General features: G+C 49.5%; 1 protein-coding gene and 1 pseudogene across 1 annotated transcript; one reads left to right on the forward strand and one right to left on the reverse strand.

Moving 5' to 3' along the window:
• Positions 1 to 1,038: 1,038 nt before the first annotated feature.
• On the reverse strand, positions 1,039 to 4,232 carry LOC136473878 (monooxygenase 1-like). The gene is made up of 6 exons (XM_066471514.1): positions 4,138 to 4,232; positions 3,011 to 3,157; positions 2,661 to 2,717; positions 1,976 to 2,144; positions 1,637 to 1,865; positions 1,039 to 1,538 (listed from the first exon to the last, which is right to left on the reverse strand). The coding sequence occupies exons 1-6, from the start codon at positions 4,212 to 4,214 to the stop codon at positions 1,039 to 1,041; spliced, it is 1,179 nt and encodes a 392-aa protein (XP_066327611.1). The 5' UTR covers positions 4,215 to 4,232.
• Positions 4,233 to 6,686: 2,454 nt separating this feature from the next.
• On the forward strand, positions 6,687 to 8,919 carry LOC136473879 (glycosyltransferase-like KOBITO 1; annotated as a pseudogene).
• The last annotated feature ends 5,446 nt before the right edge of the window (positions 8,920 to 14,365 follow it).

Here is a 14,365-nt window from a genome sequence, read left to right on the forward strand (position 1 = left end):
CTTCTATTCAGTAAATTTATGGTTAGATAGTGCTAGAATATAGACGACATCAGTGTTAGCTTTGTTTTCATGGTTTACTGAATTATAACAAGAATAGCATATCAATTTCTATGCTCTGGATATCTCGTGGGAGGAGTAACGGGTTTTTTTAGAGGGGTTGCAAAATTGCAGGTATATAGATGTGCAAGATTCAGCATATGCTAGCCTCCAAGATTTTCCAAAACATTAATAAAAAATCTAGGCAGCGCGGTGACGTATGATATCGACGCGATCGAGCACCGGGGCCTCAATGTCATCACTGACATCAACATCAGCCACTACGTCATGCACAACGCATTGCAGACGCACTTGTATGTTCAGCCCCTCTATTATATTTTTTCTAGATCCGTCGATGGCTAGTAGAGTGTACAAGTTGACCTTGCAATCCATCAAGCAACGGCTAGAAAAGAGGCAGGTAAGCAACGGCTACTTTGTCCTTGAAAAAATATGTGAAGATTTAAATGTTTCATGCAATCCAAACAACCGAATACTTCCATTCCTATGTTTTGGGATGCCATGGGTTTTCACTTTTTTGCTTCCTCTCATTCTTGCGTTTTCTCCCGTTTCTATAATTTAGAATCCTTTATTCCCAATACGGCTAGTGTGCTCCAACTTATGCTCATTAATATTCTTGTAATGTAATTCTACGATGCTTCATGCTTGGAAATAATGATATAGCCGTTCGTTGCTCTTAGTATAAATTTTGATTTCACACAACATAAATACAAACCGTTTTCTCTCTCTTTTTTTGTGAGTGTAATGAGCAACTGCTTCATTTCAGAAACAAACTGACGATAAAGACTTGATCATTTGCTTTCAGTGTAGTGGTGAAAATGCAAAGTAAAATAAAAGGGAAAAGAAAAAAATTACATGCATTGTTTCATCTCATCTAGATGAAGCTTATTGTGGCATAATTTCTTGTTTGACACATAAATTCTTCCAATATCCACATGGCAACTGATGAATGCCATGATGTAGTAGAAAATGCATTCTGGAGTGCTAGAGGCGACCGCAATCATAGTTGGCGTGCCTAAGCGATCGATTGCCTAGGAGTGCCAAGACAACGATGCAGGCAAGCTTTGTCACCAGCGACTTGGCACTCCCCAGCATCATCCCAAAGACAAAGGACTCCAGAGACACTAATGCCACCCTTAGCCTCCTCTCTCGGACATACTCCTTAATCGCGACACTGTAGTCGCCGGCGGCGGCTCGTGACAGAGATCGTGCGAGCACGACGGCGTCCTCAAGCCCCGATGCGCCGCCCTGGCCGATGAACGGGCCCATGACGTGCATCGCATCGCCGGCGACCGTCACGACGCCCTTGTGGAAGGTGCCGAACGCGACCTGCCATGGAGGCCGGTACCAGATGTTGTTCACGACGTTCAGGGTCTCCGGATCAGAGTTCCGCAGCATCTCGATGATATCAGAAGGGCAATCTTGAGCTCGTAGCTTCTCTAGCACGGAATCCTTCGCGGCGATCACATCATAGGTGATCCTTCCTGGATGACATCATTGTAAGCACTAGTTAATTACCCTATTCAGCTAGCAGTTTGTCTTGTACTAGTTCCATAAATAGTAAACATTTATTTATATATACCTGATGGAGGAATAGGCGTGAGTACCAAGAAATGAACTAGATTGTCGGTTACTGGAATTCTGCCGACAAAGAACTCCTCTCCTTTTAATCGCAAAAACTCGGTACTAAATGGATGTCCATGTGGATATCTAGTGAAACCACGAAAAACCATGTGATGGATTGTTTTGGACGCAGACAGTCCTAGGTACTTGGCTACCACCGAGTTTGCACCATCACATCCAATCAGGACCTGCGCGTCGAGATCAATAAAAAGTTTCAGGCAGAGAAATAAGCAAAAAGAGAGGAATCTGTGTCCATTGCACTCTTGAATTTGATCAGACGCATGGTTGTGGAGAACACCTTGGCCCTGATAGTGCAACCATCGACTGTAGTAAGAATGGCTCCATGGGTACCACCAGGATCTTGGTGGATCGCAACCACGTGGCAGCCGAAGCGGAATGCTCCTGAAGGTAAATTCTTTGCCATTGTCTCGATGAGATCCTTCCTTTTCAAGCATCGGAGTTCCTTCCTAGCCAAATCAAGATTGGCCAACTTAATTAGTGCCTCTCTCTATTTGTGTCATAGGAAGACAACTACGAGAACTCGATCTGGCTATATAGTTACGAGTTTTTTATATATATTTTAATACATTTTTATATGGAAATAATACCATGTGGACGAAATCGTCCCACAGGCATGATATTATTTTTGAGATTTAGCAGATCCGTGGTATTCTTTTGTCATTTCCTTATGAAAATGTATTAAAAAAATCATATACTTTTAGAATAAATAGATTCTTAGAGTTGTCTTAAGTCAAACTTTTAAAACTTTGACGGAATTTTTAGAAAAACCCATCAAGATTAATGACATCAAATTAATATCATTAGATATACCGTATAATTTATTTTTATAATCTGCTTATTTTATGTCATGGATGTTGTTACTCTTTCTATAAAGTTAATTAGACTTAAGATAGTTGACTTGCATGGATTGGAATTCATTTAGTATTTGGGAACAGTACGCATATTGGAAACGTTGTACTAACCTGAGTGGTAATAACCGGCTAGTCTTGTTGTTCCTTTGCTGCCACACGTTATGATACCTGAAATGTCAGTGTAAAAGCAAGCATTATTGAGTCCCAAAAAAAAGGCAAACATACTGATTCTACTACTTGTTCCCTCTGTTTGATGCAAAGTTGGAACTTCTGATCTGCAGTTTGATACTGAATTGTCGCTTTTCAATTTCATGCCATCCGAAGCAATCAAAATGTAATTTTAGGAGAAGTTATCAGGATCAACAAGAGTAGTTGAGAGAAATCCTTGTGTGTAGTGGTTATACTAGCTTATTAATTAGGAGTAAGAGTAGAAGCTAGTATTTGTAAGGGTACAGGCTTACGCCGTGACGAGATTGGCAGTTTCCCTGAGCTCTGCAGCCACTCCAAGTTGCTCCAGAACTCTCCATCCGTTGGCATGGATACCAATTGCAACTCCATCTGCTCGTAAGGTCTCAGATTTCTCCAGCACCAGACTAGCAATCCCTTTCCTATATGCAAGTCAGTAAGCAAATTGTTTTGTTGTTCAGAGCTACTCAAGAAATGGAAACTTCGGCAAAGGTGAAGGTTCGACGTAGAAATAAGACTTTTTTTTTGATAAAAACGGGGGGAAGAGCTTCCCCACCTAGATTATGTATTAAAAAGCAAACTCCAATCAAATCGTGGAGTTCGCACAAGAGTTTCCCTTTTATGTACCCAAGAATTAGTCCTTCAAAAGCATGTGGACCCTATTAAGCAAAATAGCTTCACATCATACACCAAAAGAATCAAATGACTATACTGCTCTTGCTGTTTTTTTTTCTTTTCTCTGTTTTTTTCTCAATCTTCCTCAAGGCGGCCGCTCTTTCTTCCTCGTCGTCGGCTTGTCCCGACGCAGATACCCGCTCGGAGCTCGCTCCGTTGGCTGTGCCCCGGCGGTGGTGTGAGCCACGCCCCTAGTCTCGGCGGACAAGTAGGCTCTCCCGGCGGCCACGCCCCTGTGCCCTGGAGGTGGCTGCGAGCCACGGCCCCGGTGCTGACGAGCCCTCTCTAGCGTCATGTGGGCCCTCTGTGGCATCTGCGTGTGTGCTCTCCCTGGCGGCCGCGTGCGTCTGAGTCCGAGCCCGAGGAGATCGCGCCCTCGGCGGCCACGAGCTTTGCGCGCTCCTTGCCCGAAGGGCACATGCGGTATTTGTGAATAGTTGAGCCCATATGGGATAAGCTATTTTTTTTCAGTTTCATCCCACCTCACCCCTTTGGGAAAGAAAAAAAAGCTTCACCTATGAAGTTGTTTTTTAAAACAAAATGTTTGACAAAAAACAGCTCACATCAGCTTATGAAGTTGTTGATAAAACTGTTGCAAATAGAGTCTGAACCTCAACCACACAATACATGACAGTCGCCGCATAGAAAATGAAATATACAACTATCTGTGCGATGCTACAGGGGAAGGATTGAAGGAAAAACCGTGATATGGAGCAAGTGCACGCACCGGTGAAGGGCAAGAGCAGTGGCAAGGCCGCAGATGCCAGCGCCGACAATAACGATGCCATGGGCTTCCTCCTCCATGTCTCCTTCCTTGTTTACTCTCCCTCTCCCTCTTCCTCTAATCCTCTATGGCCATATATATGCACCCGGGGAGACGACCTCCCCGTCAGAATTAACGAGCAACATGGGTCGAATTCTTTATGGCCGGCAAAACGGCGATCAAATGAGAAATCTTTAGCACGACGCAAGGTTGTGCTTGTGCACATGTACATTTCTTTTGACTTTTGAGCTAGGATACCCCACTGCTTTGCCGAAGTGCCGTACCAGTATCACGATACGTATCTGTATCAAGGAAGTATCAGAAAATCAAGCTAAAAAATAAATAAAATTAATCTCGATACTTCGTCTATATATCTGATACACCTCCGATACTTCCAAGTCCAACACATGTCATCTAATTCGTCAAGGAAAATCGAAGAAGATAGCACTAAGAAGATATGTATAGTAGATGGCGCCGAAGTGCCATATCGTTATCGTGATAGGTATCCAGTACTCTGATACGCCGCCGATACTGTATCAAGGAAGTATCCGAAAATCAAGCTAAATAAATAAATAAATTTAATCTCGATACTTTGTCGATACATCTCTGGTACTTCCGAGTTCGACACATGCCATCCAATTCGTGAAGGAAAATCGAAGAAGATAGCACTAAGAAGAGAGAACGGCTCCAATACTCTCTTTTTTTTAAACAGCACTGATATCAAAGCAGACAATCTAAATAAATTTTTTTCTTAATTGTTTTTCCTAGGATCCGCATGGGCCTGGCCCGTTCAAGCTCAACCCGTGTCCATCACTGACCACCCTGATTTCAATTAAAATCGAACGCATCTTCCATATTCCCTTTCTTCGGGCCCGTTCGCTTAGACTTATTAGCCGACTTATCAGCTAAAATTTATAGTACTTTTCTCTCACAACAAAATAGCTTCAGCCAGCTTATCAACCGGTTTTAATACGAGCCGCATTTTGTTTCCTCCGTTCCTCATCGACGGAGACAGGTGCGCACGTCGCCGCGTAGCCGCACGTCGCCAGCACTCATAGCAGCCAGTCAATATAGAATTTGTTAGACATACTACTATTTGAGTCTGCTGGAGTATTAGTCTGATGGCCTGTAACATCATTCGGCCTTAATTTGTGTGGCTAGTTGTACTAGTTCTGTTTTCTGTTACTATTAAATATATACATTATAGATATGCATATTAGTAGTATTTATTATCTCTTACGACTAAAAAGAATAAAGAATAGATATTTTTTTGTGCGACGTTTGTTTTGGTTCGTCCGTCGGCCCACGCCTGCGATCCCCGCCTCCCGTCCACGCGTAAATCGCTAAAACGCCGCAATCACCGCCCCCACCCACCGTGCGACCCGCTGGATCCCACGGGCCGCCGCGGCGCGTGCCGCTCCCCATCCCCGCACCACTGTCGCCCTCGCCCCTCGCGCAGCCACGCCCGCCCACGCCCGCGCCGCGCAGCCCTCCAGCTCCGGTGGCCTACTCTGGCTCGTCGACGATGGCCGGATCTGGTGGCCGGAGTCGCAGATGCTCCTTCCCTTCTTCTCCCCCGGATCTCCACCCCTCCCTCCCTCTCCCGAGGCTCGCGGTGGCGAGCGCAGAGCAGCGGCACCCCCGCGGGTGGTGCGTCAGCGCGAGCGGGCCCTGATGGCCCTCCTCCCTCATCCCCACGCGGGCGGGTCCCATCCTGAAGGTCCACGGCCAGGCCACCATCGCGCGCTGACTATCCATGTGACCGTCTCCGATGTTTGGTGGCCGGCGCGCGTCCTCCCCGATTCGGCGACCCCAGCGGTCATCCGGGCCGCCGCTTCCACTGCACACAGAGCTAGGCCGGTGTCGTTCCCTGCCATGCTCGGAGCCACCGCACCCTGCCCATAGCACCCGAGCTCTGTCGGGCTACTATGAGCACCCCAACACCGGTGGCATGAGCTCTCCAAGCGGTGTCGCGAGATCCCCCAGCAACGGCGCGAGCTCCCCCAAACGGCGGCCCGAGATCTCTGGCGGCGGAGCGAGCTCCCCCAAGCAGCGGCACGAGATCCCCCGATAGCGCGAGCTCCCTTGGCGGTATGGTTGAAGTAAGCACCCTTTCTCCTCCCTTCCTGCTGTGCCAAGCCGAGAACCAGACGAACCCTAGCTTAATCTATTTGGCAGTATTTCGATCTGATCTAATCACAAGACTATGTACGCATTAATTCTACTACTAACTTTGATATTGTTTTTTTTTGCGAAAATTATGGGTGCTTTTCTGGGTCCACCTCTGATGAGCACCCGGATTTCGTGTTGTTTGCCATCTTCTTAGCAGTAGCAGGCTGTAGAAAATATGCTAATTTACTTGTCTACAATATGACTGTATAAATGTTTCAATTTTGTCTCAGATTTCTTAAAAAGAGTTTCTTTGTTTAGTTCTTGGCTAATTATGGAGTCATTTTATTAGCTGTCATTTTCACTTTGAAAAGGCCTTGTATTTAGTCGTGAGATTGATGTGAATGTCCCCTGTTTGATTGTCACAGGATGCTGGGATGGATTGGATCATTCACCTTGATACTGATGAGTTGATTCACCCAGCTGGTGCCTGAGAGTACTCCCTGAGGCGATTGCTTTTAGATGTTCCTGACAATGTTGATATGGTTATCTTCCTCAATTATGTGAGTCACACAAGTAACATGTTTGTTGAATATAGTAACGTGCTTCACATCTAATTATTGTATATATTTCTTTTTTCCAGGAGAGCAGCATTGAGCGTGATGACATTAAGGATCATTTCACTGAGGTATAGAAGCTACTGTTATCTGTAACATGTATACAAAAGAAAGGGAAAAAATTGGCTCTGTATGCTAATGATGATCCACTGGCTTACTTGAGAAGCAAAGTGCAACCTGTAGATAACCAGATATTGACTCACTGTTTAGAAAAAACTATAGTTTAGCAAACACTGCACAGAACTACTCATTAATGCATTGAAGGAAATAATAGGAATGGTCTGATTATCATTGTCTGTGTTTGATAGCTTGTATCATTTATACAGTCATATTGTTTTGTGCCTGTAGGTTTCCATGTTTAAGAAAAATTATGATCATCTTCCGAAGGATACATACTTTGGTCTATACAAAGAAGCAACACGTGGTAATCCAAACTACTTCCTTACTTATGGTAATGGGAAATCGGCTGCAAGGGTTCAAGAGCATTTGCGTCCAAATGGTGCTCATAGATGGCATAATTACATGAAATCCCCAAAGTAAGATATCTCAATATGTGGAGTTTTTTTTTTGCTAAAACAAATGGTCAGTCAACAAACTACAATTTCTTTCTACTCGATGGTTTAGTTATATATTTCTTTTGTAGTGAAATCAAATTGGAGGAGGCTCTGCATTACACCTACCCAAAGTTCTCAGACCTAACCTCAAGGAGGGATAGGTGTGGTTGCAAGCCAACTAAAGAAGATGTGAAGCGATGTTTTATCTTGGAATTTGACCGTTTTGGTGAGCTATCTTTTCTTCCCTTTGCTGTATCTGCATAGCATCTATTGTTGTCCTATGGGTACAGGCCACCTTGTCAACATCATAACTGTTTCCTGGCTGAAACGTTGAAATAATACATTTATTTCATTTAAGTGATATGATATAAAGAATGAGATGGGGAGAAAAATGGCTAGATGATTTATTATACTATGGAAATGCTTGTGGAAACTGTTGTGGGTGGAAACAATCTCAGTTTACACAATATATGCATGTAATATCTTTTTTTAACTGAAAGTGGATGAGTGGATGTAGTTATGTCTGAATCAGATACAGGGGTGATGGGGCATTGCACAAGCACAATATTGTACCTTGTTCGTGTGCCTTATACTAATCACATAAATGTTTCCCATGGTCCATTCTCCTATTGTACAATGTATAGCCAGCCATGCCAGAGAACCATATAACTGTCTTTTTACCAAAAAGAAAAGAAAGGAAACTACTATGACTCTTATTAGGTATCATTGTGCATAGGTAGCTAACTGGATAACTAACTTGGGAGAGCTAATGAATCCTCCCTTGTACTCTATCATGGCAGGCCTTTATAATTGCATCAACAGCGACTGAGGAGGAGATGAAGAACTGGTAACACCCTTAGCATTCTGTGTACCAAGCATCAACCATTCCTCCCTATCTTGCCTGAATTAAGAGAGATCACATTGGTCTGACTAACTTTGTTTAGGTACCAGGAACATGTTGTATGGACTGATAAAGACACCAATTTGAAACTTTTGAGGAAGGGTGTCTTAACACATATATATGCGCCCATGGTTAGTCCAGATCTCAATCTTGTAGGCTTTCAGCTCGTGGAAGTTGTTTCTTATTGCTGCTACATTTTATGCCCAATCTTTGTAGGCTATCATCCGTGGCCACAAGGAATCCGGTGTCTTTACCGATGCAGGAACATCAGGTGAAAGCACAATCGAAAATAAAGTCATCAAACATGGGTCTTGAAAACGAGGCCATCCAACTAAATGGAATAGCTGGTCAGTCCACACTAGAAGGTGGCCACGAAAAGTTGCAGGCAACCGTAAGAAAGATCCTGGAAATGGTTGACGCTCAGGAAAAAGCAATGCCGCCAATGTCGCCCCCGGGTTTTCTGGAGCTCTCTGAAAGCGCCACTGCTTTGTCATGACTTTCTGGAGGCATTATTTAGTATTGACTCGGGTTTAACCATGCGTGGTGCATGCAGCCTTGAGCATACGGATAACATAAGGCTTGTTTGGTCGTTGTTGCTGTATTATTATCATGTATTTGAATTGTTTTTATTAGCAGAGAAACGGATCTTTTTATTAGCGGAGAAATAGCTGAATTGTTTGTGAATTTTTTTAAAAGAACTATACTGTTTTTTTTGTGTGTGAAAATGAAGTGAGAAAAAAGGGTAGGCAAGGCGAGAGTGAGTGGGCGACCAATGGGAACTCTAGAATCTGCCATGCTATGGCCCGCTCCGGCCCCTGCTCCCCCACCAACTTCGCCGCCACGCAAAACCCCACCTCTTCCCCCGCCACCGCCACTGCGGCCGCCGCGCTTCGCTCTCCCTCCTCCGCCGCCGTTCCCTCCCGGTTTCTCCCCTCCGCCCTTCCCCTCCTTTCCCCCGCCATTGCTGCCCCCATGCAGCCTCTGGATGACGCCCCGGCCCGGCCCCCCGGCCTCCGCGGCGCCAGCGCGCGCGTTCCTTACCCCAGGAGGTACCCGGGCAGCGAACGGGGCGCAATTCGTCGAGCACCTGGCACCCCGGCGTGGGGTTCCGGTGACCGTGACCCGTGGCGAGCGCGACGTGGACGACCTCGCGGGCGTCCTGTCGGAGCTCCTCCCGCCAAAGAAGAGGGTCGTGCGATACCACCCGTACGCGGCGGCCGCGCCGATCTAGGAGATGGCCAGCCACTTCTGCAACATCCACGGAGGAGGGTTTCTTCTCGGCGCGTCGGAGCCGCCCATGCCCACGGGGACGGGATCGGGGCGCGGGCATCGGGACGTGGAGGTTGACGCGGTGGCAGAGGAGGAGCGGGGCGAGGACGGGCTGCGCGCGAAGCTGCTCCGCCTCCGCATCTCGCGCCCGGCGGTGGTGCTCACCAAGCAGCTGACCCCTGTCGGACCGCAGCAGCGACAAGGCGCGCCTCGTGCTCCCGGACCGCCTGGTGGCGCCAGTCGCCGCTGCCGCGCATGCTGACGGCGGTGGAGCGGGGCCTCGTGCTAGGCGCCGGGCTGCCTGTGCCGGCGCTCGACCGCCTCGGCCGCGCGTACCGCATGTCGCTGCGGCGCGACCCCAGGGCCCGCACGTACCGCCTCGCGGGGCAGTGGTCGCTCTTCGTGTCGCGCCACGGCGCGCGCGCCGGCGACGCCGTGGAGGTGCGCGCCTTCCGCCCGCCCGCCTGGCAGGCACGCCTCGACAAGCACGGCGAGGGCGGGCTGGGCATGGCGCTGCTGCATCACCTTCGCGGTCCGAGTGGCGGTGAGGCGGCGGGGAGCGACATCAGGCAGGGCTACTACAGGTGCAGCCGGGAGCGCGACGCAGCCGACGGCCTCTTGCTGATTACCGCCAGAGCTTGATCAGGTGGATCGGAGTTGCAGTGCAAGGAAGCAGGAAGTGGTGACTGGTGACTGGTGACTCGAGACAAGAATGAATGCACTGTGACGTTGATGATCATCATACCACTTGCTGCCTGCAATGGCGTATCGATCATCAAATGCTCTCGGTGGGTTTCTTCTTTCTTGTGAGTTGTGATGGCAACTGCATCTTCGGAGGGTTTTGTGAAGCTTTGATCATGCAGGTTTTACTTAGTCGAGGTAGATAACTGGAGTAGATGATGGACGATTAACTTATGTAGCTCACTAGGTAGCGTGTCCGTACGTTGCTACGGGACAGCTAAACTTTTATACTAAAAATACACAGATTGCACGATAAGATAATAATACTATAAGACATTAAACTGACATTTAATCCAAAAAGCAAAGTTTATGAAATTAACAGTCACTAAGAGCACGACACCGTAGGCTCACAAACTCTACTATATAGACATTTCCGTGATACGGCTAAAATAATGTTTTATATCGGCAAGAAGTTTCCGATATTACAAACTAAATGAAGCAATCAAATATGTCAGACAAACATTGCTCAATCCACAGTATTTTGAACCTATTTGACCAATGAAAATGCACAAAATAATTATTATATTAAACTAAATTCATGTCCATCATCTATTCAAAGTGCGTGTCACAAGCGTGTAAATAATTTCAATATTATTTAGTTCTCTAAATCTATGAGACGCGACACGGTGTCCTTAGCAAATTCTTGAACTCGGCGACGTCTGGAATCATCAACAAGCACACGATTGCGTAGGCCTATAAACAAATTAGTATAGTTCCCAGTGCTAACGCCATGCTTTTATTTCAGGGATGCACATAAAAATAACCAAACAACGATATTTTTTCCATACAATTTAAGTTGCACGCAATTGTATATGATCATGTATGTAATCCGGAAAACACTCGTACAAAGGTACTCGCCGCCAGCTTTTGGAAACTACATCATACAAAAGTACTATTTATTGCTAATTGAGTCATTCATGTATCGGTGTTTCGGACCGGGGGTCCTAAACCAACCAGTGAATTTGAACTGCGTACTCCCAATCCCGGATGGTGATGCAAAGAGACACAAGGTTTATACTGGTTCAGGCAATCGATGCCCTATGTCCAGTCTGAGAGATCGATCTTGTATTCCTTGCACCGAAGTGCTTGTAGTAGGGGGTTACAAGCTGGGTGAGAGAGGGAGCTAGTCCCAGGTCTCAGCGAGGCGTCGTGTGGGCTGCTTGAGACGTTGCTCTCAGGCGGCTAGGATGTGTATGTGTGTGAGCTACCAGGTGTTCTCCTCCTCTCTTCTAAATGGCCCAAGTCCTCTCCTTTTATAGTTAAAGGGAGGACAAGGACAGTACATGTGTTAACTATGCGGCGTCGTGCCAATAGGGGCGGCATGTCCAAGCCCTGTGGCCTGTTCCTATGGCGGCGTGGTCGTCGAAGTGGTCCGTCCTCGGAGCACTAGGACAGCGTGCTAGTCCCATCCGTCCCTGTGCGTCATGGGAGCTTCTGGGCTGCCTCGGGGCAAGCGCGGTGGTGGGCGTGCAAGCCGCTGTGGACGGACTGTGCACGAGGCCGAGGCTTGGTCGGTGCCGAGGCTGCACTGCAGTGGGGGGTCTCGGCGAGCACGAACCCCAAGATAGCCGAGACCTTGGTGCACAGTGCCGAGGCCCTGAGTGGGCGGCTGATCTGGTGCGTCGGCTTGGAGGCGGTGATGACCCGGGCCAAGTTGTCCGTGCGATGTTGTTTTCGAGGCGAGGATCGCGGGACACAGTGTAGTGTGGGCGCTGATCGTGGGCACAGCGTCAGAACACAATGGCTGGTAATCCCCGCCGTGCCCTGTCCCAGTCGGTATGGCGCTGATCGTGGGCACAGCGTCAGAACACAGTGGCCGGTAATCCCCACCGTGCCCTGTCCCAGCCGGTATGGCGCTGATGCGACCTCAGGTCCCGTCGGCCATTCTGTGGCGTTGAGCCATCGTCCGGCTGAGATTGCGGGAGTGGTTGAAGTATTAATGAGACATGACGCGCTGTCGGGAGGGTCGGCCGAGGCGGGGGGCGACGGGCCGCGGACGAACCGGCCTCGAGCGACACAGAGAATGAGGCCTCACGCGAGACGGAGAATGCACCCCCTGCCGAGGCCTTCCGTGGAGAGCCTCGCGTGAGGTGGAGAGCGTGTTCCCTGCCGAGGCCTTCCGTGGAGAGCCTCGCGCGAGGCGTAGATTGCGTCAGGACGCCGAGACCTCCTGCGCGAGGCTCGAGGCGAGGCGGAGGGCCTGGTGGGCTCGGTCGTGGCGGGTGAGGGGCCCACGGCATACCTTCTAGCTTTGTTTTTCGATGGGACTTAAGCGACCCCTTTGATGTTCGCTCGGGGTACCCCGTTCTAAGGTACCCGACAGTAGCCCCCGAGCCTCCGGGGGAGTGCGTGCACTCTCCCTGAGGGTTTGCCGAGGCTGGGTTTTGTTTCTTGAGGTTCCGATGGGTGTGCGCGAGCGCACCCGCCGGGTGTAGCCCCCGAGGCCCTGGAGGAGTGGAGTTACTCCTCCAGGGTTTTTTTTTTATTTTCGCGTTTGAGCGAGTAGTTCTTATCGTATTTGCCGAGCCCATAAGCGCAAGTTCGGGTTGCCGGGGTCTCGGCGAGGCTGTAGGAAAAAGCCCTCTAGCCTCCGCACGGAGCGAGAGGTCCGTCAGGGGTCCCCCTGACTTTGGGTACGACCCTCATGCTTCCTTTTCGCTCGGAAGGAGGGGTGAAATGTGCCAGGCTACCCTCGATGGGCACGAGCGTGGGCACTTCCGGTGAGCTGTTATCGGGTGAGTCCGAGTGGAGGCCCGTACCCCGTTCGCTAGGGGACGACTAGTGGTCCAGAGACGCACTCCAAGAGTACTAGAGGGTTTCTCTAATGGGTGCCGAGGCCGTTCGCTGGGCCTCGGTGGCTCGGTGCCTCCCTACGGTGGGATCCCATTCGAAGACTTCCCTGCCGGTCTCGGACATGACTTAGGACGCCCCGAGCGATTGCTCGCTCGGGCCTCGGCCATTCGTAGGCTCGCCCCGAAGTCGTCCCTGACTCTGTTGCCCTGAGGTGGCTGTCGAAACCTCTTGGAGGCCCAGCCTTCGAAACCTCTGGACCGTAATGGGCTCGGTGCCCTTTATCGTGTTTGTAATGAAACCTCTAGCGTAGTCTTGGACTGTTTGTCTTTGTCTTGGGTGCAAGAGGAGCCCTCGAGCCTCCGCTTGGAGCAAGAGGGTGGTCGGGGGTCCCCTGACTTTTTCATCCGATCCTCACATATCCTTTTTGTTCGGACGGAGGGTTTGTTTGCCGAGCCCATTCTGGTCTCGGCAAGGTTGCAGGGAGAGCCCCTAGCCTCTGCGTGGAGCAAGAGGGCCGTTGGGAGTTCCCCTGGCTTTTTATACGCCCCTCGCGCGTGAGGGTTTGTTTGCCGAGGCCCCTTTGGGTGCGAGCCCGGGTCGTGGGGTCTCGGCATATTTGCAGGAAGAGCCCCCTAGCCTCTGCACAGGGTGAGAGGGCCGTCAGGAGCTCCCCTGTCTTTTTGTACGACCCTCATGCTTCCTTTTCGCTCGGAAGGAGGGTTTGTTTTGCCGAGCCCTTTTTAGTGCGAGCCGGGGTCGCTGGGTTTCGGCAAGGTTGCAGGAAGAGCCCCTTAGCCTCTGCATAGAGCGAGAAGGCCGTTGGGGGTTCCCCTGACTTTTTGTGCGACCCTCACGCTTCCTTTTTGCTCAGAAGGAGGGGTGGAATGTGCCTCGCTACCCTCGATGGGTACGAGCGATGGCACTTCCGGTGAGCTGTTATCGGGTAGTCCGAGTGGAGGCCCGAACCCCATTCGCTAGGGGACGGCTAGCAGTCCAGAGACACACTCCAAGAGTACCAGAGGATTTCTCTAGTGGGTGCCGAGGCCATTCGCTGGGCCTCGGTGGCTCGGTGCCTCCCTACGGTGGGATCCCATTCGGAGACTTTCCTGCTGGTCTCGGACACGACTTTGGGCATCCCAAGCGTTTCGCTGGCTTGGACCTTGGCCCCGTATAGGCTTGCCCGCGGTCGTCCCTGACTCTGTTATCCT

This window comes from Miscanthus floridulus, chromosome 8 (genome assembly GCF_019320115.1).
Source record: "Miscanthus floridulus cultivar M001 chromosome 8, ASM1932011v1, whole genome shotgun sequence".
Lineage (NCBI taxonomy): Eukaryota > Viridiplantae > Streptophyta > Magnoliopsida > Poales > Poaceae > Miscanthus > Miscanthus floridulus.